The sequence below is a fragment of the Dermacentor andersoni genome, chromosome 8 (assembly GCF_023375885.2).
Source record: "Dermacentor andersoni chromosome 8, qqDerAnde1_hic_scaffold, whole genome shotgun sequence".
Lineage (NCBI taxonomy): Eukaryota > Metazoa > Arthropoda > Arachnida > Ixodida > Ixodidae > Dermacentor > Dermacentor andersoni.
Genome location: NC_092821.1, coordinates 146,636,258 through 146,648,629, shown reverse-complemented (window position 1 = coordinate 146,648,629; position 12,372 = coordinate 146,636,258). Strand labels below are relative to the sequence as shown.

General features: G+C 50.9%; 1 protein-coding gene across 1 annotated transcript in view; it reads left to right on the top strand.

Annotated features, from left to right (window-relative positions):
* The window catches only part of LOC126528943 (salivary peroxidase/catechol oxidase-like), a 29,408-nt gene continuing 17,036 nt past the window's right edge, over nucleotides 1-12,372 (top strand). The window contains exons 1-6 of the mRNA XM_050176531.3: nucleotides 1-165; nucleotides 3,111-3,355; nucleotides 5,194-5,314; nucleotides 7,780-8,009; nucleotides 9,316-9,672; nucleotides 11,843-11,944. Coding sequence (XP_050032488.2) covers nucleotides 137-165; nucleotides 3,111-3,355; nucleotides 5,194-5,314; nucleotides 7,780-8,009; nucleotides 9,316-9,672; nucleotides 11,843-11,944 — 1,084 coding nt within the window. The 5' untranslated portion in view covers nucleotides 1-136. The remainder of the gene's footprint in view (nucleotides 166-3,110; nucleotides 3,356-5,193; nucleotides 5,315-7,779; nucleotides 8,010-9,315; nucleotides 9,673-11,842; nucleotides 11,945-12,372) is intronic.

Here is a 12,372-nt window from a genome sequence, read left to right as displayed (position 1 = left end):
GTCCATCCGACTTTCGGAAGAGCCCGGCCTGCACCGACGGGAAAGCTTCGTCCTTCGCGGTGGGTTGCTGAGGCAAGGCGAGATGTGAAGTTCGCGTCGACGAGCACTGTGGTTGGTGCCCTTGGAGCAAAAAAACATGGGCCAAGGTAACGTTGCGGCGCTCAGGTGGGTTTGTGGCGCGCCACGCGCTTTTCACATTACCGGCGGTGGTGGTGGCAGACCTCGATGCTATTAACGAGACAACAATATATCGCGTCTACGGGAAAGTAGCGAGTATTTATGGTCCGTCTGAAGTGTGCGATGAGAGCAAATTCTTTCCTCCGCGGTCGTCGGTAGGTGACTGAACTGCGTGAGAACGCGCTGTTTATTGAAGGCGGAAAACAGAACAGAAATGAACCGAAAGCTAACCGCCGCTCCTTCGCAAGGCGTGGGTCGAGACGAGATTGGAGGAAATGATCGACGTGAATGGCCTGCAGCGCCTGTGTTTGCTGGAGAACATGTTTCATGCGGGGTGAAATGGTCCTGAACAAAGCGCTTCCTTTCTTTGTTTACGGTCTGCGCAGCAGTGACTCGTACAATACAGTGCGACGCACGCGGCTTTGGGCAGGTGGGAGTGGCGTTCTGTCTTGCTTAGCAGACGACGCACGCACAAACAAATCGCGCGAAGATGGCGGCTCCGAAGCGACGTCGTCTGCTGGCGCTCCTTACGTCAAAGCAGAAGCCCGAGCAGACGACGCGTCCGAAGTGCACAAAAACGATGCTGTGTAAGCTTTCTAGGTAGCTCCGTAACAAGCGACACCAGCTGCGGGCAGCGATGAACTATGGCGGTGTTCCGTAGTGAATGCATCCGTATGCTTCAGATGTTTATGTGGGGTGAGGCGATGCTGAAGAAAACACTCGTTTGTTTACGGTCTACGACGCGTGGCTTCGGGACCGTGGGAGTGGCGGCTGTGTTGCGTACCAGACGACGCACGCACAAACAGACGTGCCAAAATGGTTGCTGCAGCTACGTCGTTTCTTCGCGCTGTTCAAAACACAAGCCCTAGTAGGTGACCTGTTCGAAGAGAAAAGAGAACGATGTTGCATAAACGTTTCGCGGTAGTTTCATAAGTTCCAAGTGACGTCACCCTGGGGCTTGGCAGTGACGTATCAAGGTGGTACCTATATATCCTGTTCAAGAAACGCTAAGAAGGTGTTTGCTGAAGAGAAAGAATTATTGTAAACGTTGAAATACAAGGTGCTACAATTGAAGCGAGTGTAGGATTGGTTCAAATGTTCTTCGATCAAAACCTGTTTTCTTGAGCTGGTTTGCGCATGGAAACTTTTCTATACCGCATGTTGTCAGTCATTATTCCAAAGAAAGACCAGCCGGTTTCCATGGTTCCATTCTGGATGCACCAGTGGGCTTGACGCAAAAAAGAAGGGGAGGGGGGAAGTCTCAAGTTTTCTGGTTTATGTTATTGATTGCTTTTAGAACACTTTATGGATAAGAAATTAACCAGATCTCAGTAGCCACTGTCAGAATCCATGACGTCATAGCGAACTGGTGCGGGGATTTCCAGGAAGCACACCACCTGTTTTACGCTTCAGCGTATTTTTCTATTTGCCTCCTTTCACAGTAAAGTGACTGCTTTTCTACTGCGGAAGCTTAATAAAACACTGCAGCCTAAAATAATTCTTTCCTCAGCATCAAATAATGTTCACTGTCCGTCCGTCCGTCCGTCCGTCCGTCCGTCCGTCCGTCCGTCCGTCCGTCCGTCCGTCCGTCCGTCCGTCCGTCCGTCCGTCCGTCCGTCCGTCCGTCCGTCCGTCCGTCCGTCCGTCTGTCTGTCTGTCTGTCTGTCTGTCTGTCTGTCTGTCTGTCTGTCTGTCTGTCTGTCTGTCTGTCTGTCTGTCTGTCTGTCTGTCTGTCTGTCTGTCTGTCTGTCTGTCTGTCTGTCTGTCTGTCTGTCTGTCTGTCTGTCTGTCTGTCCTTTTAATGCGATCAGCATTCTTATGATACTTCACGCACTCCCCGGTATACGTTTCTATGTTTGTGACTATTTTCGCGCCAACTTGGGTCGTTGGGTAGCCCATGGTCCAATGGGTAGGGCACCGGGCTGCTGTGCTGAGGGAAACGCGTATTAAACCAACCATTGGACCCACTTGGGTCACTGAGTATGTGACACTTGGTATGTGCCGCTCTTCAATGACAAAAAAAAAGTCATTTAAAACAATTCTGAGGACGCTTAGGCTTCGCTTTTAAAAGTAGAACGCGATAGTATTCAAAGATCCCCGACTGCTCCTTACGCTTCCCGTCAACTGCAGCTCATGCAACCGCACTGTTTAACGGGATACGCTGGCAGCGAACCCTACGCACGAAGGCAAGCTTTCTGGTAGAAACGCGGCCTCTTGCGTGGGCCGGTCCCGGAGCTAGTGAACAGCCGCGCCAAAAAAAAAAAAGCAACTTACATAATGTTCACGTTTCTGTTACTGTTTCGCACTTCTAATGTTCAAAAGTTCAGAAGACTTAACATAAAAGGCATGCGCTGACGGTGTCTTGTTTCATTACATTTGTTTGAATGCCGGGATTCTCGAAAATTCCGAGCAATAACCATTGCGGAGAATGTAAGACAAGGCATACCAGCAACTTCAGCGATAGAACGGTGTGGCAATATAACCCGCATATACCGCATGTCACGTAGTAAGGCGTGGCATATACATATATGCGCAAATATATGCGGAAATTTTCGCCCACGGACCACTCCGCCGACGCCGGCACCTGATTTTTCTAACACGGGGCCCCTAACGCTCTCGCGTTCAAATTTTACCGTAATGGGTGGTATCGAACCCGCATCAACACATTCAGACACACGCCACGCGCAGACCTCGCGGCGGCGACTCCAGGTGGCGCAGTGTGTCCATACGGATGCGAGAGAAAGAGAGAGAGAGAGGATATCGGCTGCAGTACGCGTCTCATACATGACGCGTTTCGGCTGTGGCAATATGCGTTGTGTAGCTAAATAGCTTCAGTGCTAATTGCACAAACGTCGACGTTTAACCGGAGATGGGTTCTGCCGGAATTTTTTTTTTGTCTCCTTAACTCGATCTTGTCATCCTCTTCGTTCCAGGGAACTGTGGATCGTCTCGCTGTGTGCGCTGGCGATGTCCGCGTCCTCGGTTCTGTGGAACGTGGAGATACCGAGGCCTCCGCCGAGGAGTGACTTCGGCTCCTGCGAGGCCGTCGATGGCCGCCGGCCGAAGATGCACAGCGCCATCTCGCCGGCATCCGGCGATCTAGTCATCAACGTCACCCTGCTCCTGCCGGCGGTTCACCAGGGAGTGAGGGAGAGCGTCAAGTACCTGCAGAAGCACGGTGAGCGAAATGGCGGTGATTGTGAGTGAGTGAGTGAGTGAGTGAGTGAGTGAGTGAGTGAGTGAGTGAGTGAGTGAGTGAGTGAGTGAGTGAGTGAGTGAGTGAGTGAGTGAGTGAGTGTGAGCTCAATGCGTCAGCGTCATGACAGCGCGTCATGACACTGACGCAGTGTCATGACGCGCTGTCAACCCATTTTCGCATCGTACTCACTTTTCACTTCGCACTTACATCTGAGGGTTGTATAGTTTTCATCGTTTGTTAGAGGACATTGTTTGGGCCGCTTTAGATATCCGACCCTTAACAAAGCAATGACAAATAAATACCGTGCGTGACCGCGAAGATCACCTCGCCATTAATGCGTCGCTTCCAACTTTCCTTGTATCCAGTCGCTGACACGCGACCCGATTCTATTGTTCGTCGTGTCGGTCGCCTTGACTCGCTTGCGTAGCTTGTTGCATCATTATTTCCGGAGTATCATTGCGCGCTGTATGAAGTTGTGCGTATACCTGTCTTATGGCAGTCGAACATCGCATTTTCATTTTGCGGCGCGTTTATGATGGTTAAGCCTATTGTTAGCTTCTTTCACATTACGTTACTCTCAGGAGAACACGTGGGCGGCCATGACGTGGTCTAAGGTTGCCCCCACTGCCAGGGGCTAGGTTGAAGAATAGAGTCTTAAGCCTATTCGTAAATGTACGACTATTTACGGAATATCCGTTTATCAGGAACGTGTATGGCAGTAGGAGCGACATATTGTGACAATTTTTTCCTACTTCAATGAGTTAAAAGCGTTTCTTGTCTTACATGGTTTTCTACAAAAAGAACTACACGTAGGGAACACGTAGGTGACAACCTTGCAAGGGTATACTTGCCGCCGCCAGCTAACTAGGCGGGTTAAACTTTCCGACAAATTATAATATGTGGGATAAGAAATGGCGAAAGACAAGCCGATAGACCGCGTTTCCCGCAACCTTTGGCGAAGTGAAACTAATTAGCTTTTTTTTTTTTAATGAACTGCTGGCTGCCGTCCCGGTATCTTGTACTCTAGTATTTCTTGAACGGTTGCACGTTGTGCCGGCAGGCCGGATCGGCTGATAAACCTCTTTGTTGAGATAGCTTTACAGCTTCCGCAAACGTGTAATACGGTTCATGGAGCGCGTGAATAAGACTGCGAGAGCGGGGCTGCTGGTGCCAACTTATGACGATTCCTTCAACCTCAACGTGTTATAAACCTTGCTACGACGTTGAGCCATTCTTCCCGCAGCCCGGGAAGAACCCACCGTATAGGCTAACGATTGTTCCTGTCGACGCCTTTGCACCTGCAGATACGTGTAGGCTAGTTGAGGCCAGTTCGAAAAGACGGTAACGCTTCTGGTAAGGCCTGTGCTCCAGAGTTCCGGTATATTCCGTAAACTTTAGTACACTTGCGGACCGGCTAAGGCTTAGTAATTTTGCTTCAGGACAGGCAATCCGCATAGAAGCTCGTTAAACACGCATCGTGACCACACGAACTCGCTGACCCGCCGTGGTTGCTCAGTGGCTATGGTGTTGGGCTGCTGAGCACGAGGCCGCGGGATCGAATCCCGGCCACGGCGGCCGCATTTCGATGGGGGCGAAATGCGAAAACACCCGTGTACTTAGATTTAGGTGCACGTTAAAGAACCCCAGGTGGTCGAAATTTCCGGAGTCCTCCACTACGGCGTGCCTCATAATCAGAAAGTGGTTTTGGCACGTAAAACCCCATAAAAAAAAAAAAAAAAAAAAAAAAAAACGAACTCGCTGTCTTCCAGCAACGCGACCCCCTGCAACTGACTCTTCGCCTGTACTCACTCCCGCAGGCTTCCAGAAGTCCAAGTACGAAAACGTCACGTGGCCCAGGCTGAGGCGACGCCCCGGGGCCAGAGAGTACGAGACCGCGGCCTACGCTTCCCAGTTCGCCACCGAATACATCGCTCGCAGGTATAATGCATAAGCTGTAACCTGCGGCGCGCTCGACGCAGGTTACAGTGCCAGTTGTGGGTTCATGCTTGAGGTTACGAGCGAGAACAACTTGGAAAAACTCGTTCGATGACTACGGTTGCTATCGTGTGTATATATGAGGGACGAGGTCTTGAGTAGGCACAGTGAACAGGGACCGCATACACAAAGCTTCTAATGCGATTCCCATTCCTTGGGAACTCCACCAACTTTGAAGTATGATGTCCGTGTCCAACCTCTTTCCGCCCACCCAGTGACCCTAGCTAGTTGTCTACTAGCTTGCAGTAAGGGCGTCGCGATTTTAGCGCCGTCTCTCGAGGCGCCCTACTCCTACTGCAGCTGCGTATTGCGTGGCTGAGCGCGGGCCCTATATTGAAAGTGATGTCCAATGGGTGCGGAACCGAGGCACGCCGAGGACTGATGGCTTCGTGTGCGCTATGTTCTCGCCGCTTGGTTCGAGTTGAATCGAGAGACAGCACGAAGGTCGATTTGCTGGCTGCGGCTGCCGCTATTCCTCGCGTTAGCGTTTTGACCGCAAGCGCCCGCGTTCATGCATCGAGTGAGGTGTGTCTATGTTTGCTGTGCGCGCCTGACACCGTGCTGGTTAAATTAGTAAGCGAATGTTTACAAACTAATACTGCCAATAAGACTACTATGCTTACTTCGCATAGCTGTCTAATAATTTGCAATTGCAATCGATGCTATAGCCTTCCGGGCGAAACGGCAACTTTTTTTACAGCGAAACTGTATAGCCCTACCTCCCAATGGTTCTGTCGTGTCGGTAGGCAAACACTCGGGAGGCCCAGGCCGCGTGCGCCGCTGGGTTCCTTGCATCACCAGCAGATGGCGCTCGCATCGGCGACAGCGGTGGCGCCGGCAGTGCGGAGGAACGAAAATAAAGGAACCGGAAAGCTCGCCTTCGCGCATAGCGTTCGCCGCAAGCGTTTCCCAGTAAGGATAATGGTTCCAAAGGTGCAGTTGCCGGGAAGCGGCAATTGTAGCATACGAAGCGGGCAGTGACGTAACTACATTTTCGTATGTAAAAGGAGAACCCGCCTACCAACTGATTTGTGTTGGGACAGTGCTATGGGAAGACCAGGCATAGTGAGGACTCCTGAAGAGCAGCGCGTGCGTACGAGACGCGGAGAAAGTGTGGTTAAGTGCACTTCCCTTCTATCTGGTCCACTCTTTGTAGGTGCAGGAAGCAGCGGCGCAAGCCAAGTTGTAGGTCTTTGAAACTTCTTAGCTAATAATTAGCTAAAGCGCATGTGAATGTCGCCATGTGAATAATTTAAAGCTACGTCGCAATGGGTAATCGTTCTAGTTGTCGTTTGCATCTTCGCTGTCCGACCACCTTCACAGCGTGAATTGGAGACCTTCTTTTTAATGCGTTGGAATTTTAGGGTACTTCCCGCACTTTCCGGTATACCTATGTTTGTATCTGTGTATTTATGCGAATGTTTACAAGCTTATACGGCCGATAAAGCTACTATCCTTACTTCAGATAGCTGTCTAATAATTTGCTATCCTAATCGATGCTGCGCCTTCCGGACGGAACTGCGACTTTTTTTTTTTTTTGATGCGTCAGCATTCTTAGTACTTCACGCACTTTCTAGGGGCTGTCTATCTTGATGTATGTCTACATCGTGTCTATCTATGTACGTTTGTATCTAACCATTTTCCCGCCTACCTGGGTCACAGGTAGTCCGTGGTGGACTGGGTAACGCATCGGGCTGCTTTGCTGAGGGAACAGGGTTCGAAACCAACCCTCGGATCAACTCGGGTCACTGTGTATGTGGCAGTGTGTGCATGTGTGCGCCGCTATTCAACGCACCTCTTTCACACCGACATGAGTCAGTGTAGAAGGGAGACTGGGTTCATTGTGTCGCTGCTCGAAGATACTCTTTGACTCCGACTTATGTGCCACTCGGTCTGTGCTGGTCTTCAATGGTTAGGTTAGACGTCTTCGAGGCCTAACCTAACCGTTGGAGGAAGCGGCGATGCGATTTCTGCAGCGCCTGATTTTTTATTTCGTCGGCGGCAAAGCGCAAGGCATTGTGGATCAATATAAGGCGCCGGGCCCTGCGCGGCTCGCACAGTGCAGGCAAGGCGAACATGTAAGTCACCAGCGACCCCCTGCGGCCGGCACTCCGACTTCCCATAGGCTGCACGCGTATTTCTGAAATGCTGCATTTCGACCAATAAGGAGGCTTCTTTGGAACCTCCTTGACTGCAACACGTAATCGCTCCGTAGTCGGTTTCTACATAAGCATGGACTCGACCCAAGTGTACACGTTTTGGAGCTTGAATCAAGCGACTACTGCTACAAATGCAGGTGAACCCGCAAACGGAACAACGCGTTGGAGTGGTTTCGGAGTGGTGCCGATAGCGTACGCATCGTTCTATGTGCACGCATTCTCTCCATCATTTCTGCGACGCTTGTCCAGGTTGAAACTGGCGCCAGACGACGTGCACGGTGCGGTCGCGTGCGTCGACGTCCGTGACACTGCGCTGGGCCGCCTCTGCCCCAAGGACCTGATCGACGAGGACATCGTGTGCCCGCGCAAGACCCTGCACTACCGCACTCCGGACGGTACCTGCAACAACTTCGACAGGCCGTCGTGGGGCGCCACTTTCTCGACGCTTGTGAGACTCCTGCCCGCCAGGTACGCCGACGGTACGTCCACCGCCTCGCCATTTGCCGTGGCACCCCAATTCTTTGTCGAGACAGTAGAGAATTTTAGTTTAGGGGACGCAAGCGGCTTGCGTACGCAAGAACTAGGGGCGACAGCACTGCGCATGCGCAGAACCGTCTGCGCATGCGCAATACCGTCGCCCCTAGTTCTTGCGTATGCAAGCCGCTTGCGTCCCCTAAACTAAAGCTCTCTAGTAGAGAGTTCTAGAATAGGGGCCCCAAACGTTTTGGGGCCCCAAAGAAATAGCGTCGAAGCCACCGCGCGTGCGCGAGACGCAAACTGCGCTTGGGTTTTGCGTTGGAAACGACGATATTTCACCGATTTAGCGGGAGCCCAAATAGCGGCCCCAAAAGCTTTGCGTCAGCAAACATGGCGGCACCCATCGCAGCGACGGCTCTAACCTAGCACCAAGCTGGGTTCGATTCGTGGTGACGCGTGAAGTTCGCAAGCTAGGAGAAGTGACTGCGGTTATCGCTTTCTCTCAACTATATAGCACGTGTTGTGAAGATTGATTCATTAGACGCCGCTCATTCGGAATTCGATTCCTGAATTCCTTGACTGCGCTTCTCTTTCCTTGGCACCGGCTCTGTAACTCTTAATAGGTCATCGTTTGCCTGTCCCACGCATTACATGGCCGGCCCAGCTCAACCCTTTTCCTCGTAACCTCAACTAGAATATCGGCAATACATCCGTTTGCTCTCTGCAAGATAGAAGAATGGCGCTACCTTGAAGCTATTTATCTTAGGGGCCTCGTGGGGAAGTAGTGCTCTTATACTTGTGGGACACTATCGGGAAAAAATAGACAGTGGAAACCAACCAAGTGCACAGAAACGGCGAGATTTCTTGGTACGAACCTGTCTCCCAAGTATAATGTATAATCTACCTTTGGAAGCACTGAGACGGAGGCTGCGCGTTAATGTATGACAGGATGGCATAGCAATAAGGTTGCAGTGTATAGGCTTATAATGTGGTACTGAGAAGAGATGCGACAACAAGAAAAAAATTACGGCAGAGCTCATCTCGCGATGACTGCCGACGGCATGTGCGATCAGCATTCGAGCAATTTCGGATGTCACGTTCATTCAACATCTCTGGTAATCATTCTGAGACTTCCGTTGCTCAAGCTGTTTGACATAGCCCAATTTTCTGTTCTATCAAGCTTCTGGCTAAACCACTCGTTCAATTCTTTTTAAAGTATAACCGTAGCAGTTCGAACAGTCGCGGAACTTCCCAGCTCCGAGTTTTCCTTTTCAAGTGTTTCCCGTCATCGGCGGCACGTCTTCGCAGGGATATCCAGACCACGCGTCGCCACGAGTGGCTCTCCCCTGCCCAGCGGGCGGCTGGTCAGCCAGACGCTGACCTCCTTGGACCGACCGGGCGGCGGCTCAGACGACCCGCGGGCGACGCTCATGCTGATGCAGTGGGGCCAGCTGGTGGACCACGACGTGTCGCTGACCACGCTGTCCGTGTCGCGCTCGGGCTTCCCGCCCAAGTGCTGCCGGCCCCTGATGTCGCCGGAGGACGTGCACCCGGAGTGCATGGCCATCGCGGTGTCGTGGCGTGACAAGTTCTACCGCAAGTTCGACACCACATGCATGGAGTTCAGCCGGTCGGCGCCCGCTGCCAAGCCGGGCTGCAGGTTGGGTACGACACGACGTCTCTGCGACAGAGGGGCGGGCGGGGGGACGAGGGTAGGCGGGGGGAGGGGGGCGTAGGCGGGATTAAAGCCCCTTAAACTTCGTAAAGTAGTGCCACGCTTTGAAGAATGCCGCCTCCTCCTCGCGCGCTCTGGCCGAGGCCGCGTCGCTATTGGCCTAATAGCATCACGTGGGCCCTGGCGCCTTCCTTCAGCGCCATTTTTGCTCGAGAAGCGTCTACGGAGTGGCGAGGCGCGCATGTTGGCGCCGTTGCTACGCTCGAGCAGTGTAGGTGGCGCCACGGTCGAATAGGGAGCGTGAAAGAGAGGAGAAACGAGAAGGAGTGAAGGCGGAGGATGAGAGTGTCGCCACTTTACGAAGTTTAAGGTGCTTTAGGCGGGATCAAGTTGGCATTAAATATGCGACGCACATGGTGCGCGTCGAAACGGAGTGTGACGAACCATGTGCCACGGCTGGTTGCATACAAGCTTCTTGTAACAGTTCTGCGGAAGCCCGCAAGGTGGAGAGAGGTAATTACTAAAGGGAAAATGAGAAATCCACCCAAACGTAGCGAAATGCTACAAAGGAAACGCATACGGGTTCCTAGAAATAAAAGCCTCGCAGTTGAAGAAAAATTCGTCCTGGTCCGGGACAGCAGCACTCTTGTAGCGCTTCGCTACGTTTGGGTGGATGTCTCGTTTTCCCTTTACTAAGCTTCTTGCGTATACGACCGGTCGTACGACAAATCGGGTGGTTTCTACGCCTCTGTCGGAAACTTGTTGGTAGCTTGTTGGACGTCTTGAGACGTGTACGACGAAATCGGGTTCTTTGTAAGCTCGTGCGAATCGTTCTTTTGTGGTCAAACGCACGTAACGTCCGGTCCGGTGGACGAAGCGCCCGAAAAGCACAGCTGTCCAGACTGTTGGAAAGTAGCTTGTTGCTGGCGCCATTGAGGGCACCGTAATAGAGTACAGCCAGCAATATGGAAAGCTGTGCGTTATCTTGATCAGCTTGTCTCCAGGGGCGCCGGGGAAACTCTGAATAGAACACAAAGTATATTACTTCCTTGAAGTTACGTGAACGCTCCCTGTACGACGAGTCGTGCGACTAATAGGACGGGACTGTGCATTATATAGTTCCGTTTTCTAATGGCACCTTATTAGAAACCTATACGGTCAAACACGGTGATTAATTGGTGCTACCGGACATTAGTCACGGGTCTCTCACTGGTGGTAAAGCTTGCTCTTCGCTCTCTGCTCTTGTAAGCCATTTTCCCCGCACCTTACGAACGCGCAAAGTGCCTCTATGGGTCACTGTTCGGTGTTCACGAGTAAGCTTGGGTGCAATATTGAAAGTTTAGAGCTGGCCTAGCTGAAAGCTAGATATCTGTGACAGTATTTGTGGGAAAAAGGAAATACTTGAAGTGGGAGAAAAATAACAATAAGAGAGGAAGGTGCTTTGGTATGCGGTAAGCCAATTGGCATGAAAAAACAAGATATATATATATATATATATATATATATATATATATATATATATATATATATATATATATATATATATATATATATATATATATACTCTGCCGCCCCCTGCTACGCTTCCCTTCCCTTGGAATCCAGTCCGTATCCCTTAATGACCATCGGTTATCTTCCCTCCTCATTACGTGTCCTGCCCATGCCCATTTCTTTTTCTTGATTTCAACTAAGATGTCATTAACTCGCGTTTGTTCCCTCACCCAATCTGCTCTTTTCTTATCCCTTAACGTTACACCAATCATTCTTCTTTCCATAGCTCGTTGCGTCGTCCTCAATTTGAGTAGAACCCTTTTCCTAAGCCTCCAGGTTTCTGCCCCGTAGGTGAGTACTGGTAAGACACAGCTATTATACACTTTTCTCTTCAGGGATAATGGCAACCTGCTGTTCATGATCTGAGAATGCCTGCCAAACGCACCCCAGCCCATTCTTATTCTTCTGATTATTTCGATTTAGTTAGGTGGGCGGATGAGATTAAGAAGTTTGCAGGGACGACATAGCCACAATTAGTACATGACCGGGGTTGTTGGAGAAATATGGGAGAGGCCTGTGCCCTGCAGTGAGCGTAACTAGGATGATGATGATGATGATGATGATGATGATGATGATGATATACTCAAATCGCACCCTTGGCTATTACAGGTGCACGTGACCACACTAATCAGGTGACGGCTTTCATCGACGCTTCCACGGTGTACGGTTCCACGGCCGAGGAAACAAACCAGCTGAGGTCTTTCCGGAAAGGTTAGCGCATGCGTGCACGTCGCCCGTGTTTGGAAGTGGAAGTTTTGAGCGTGACGCTGTATCATGCTATGAAAATTATTTTTGAAGCCTCTGCCACTCTCATTGAGACATTTATATCCGATCAAAGATTTTCCCACATGGTCAATATACACTTTAGCAAGCGATAAGCCTCTCCGATATCGCCTCTCCGCAAGGGCAAGCGGTAGTTGTAGTTTTCTTTGCCCTATCGATGGCAGCTATCATTCAGAACACTTTTTTTGCTAGGACGTTCACTTTATGGAAAAGAGAAACTGGCCTAACGATTTGTCATGAAAAAGTAAAGGCAGGGAAATGACATTCTGTGCTGATCCTCGCGTCTTAACAAAGACTCCGTGCGGCGAGCACCCTGCACATTTGACACGCCGTTGGCCGGTGCATGAGAATATAGT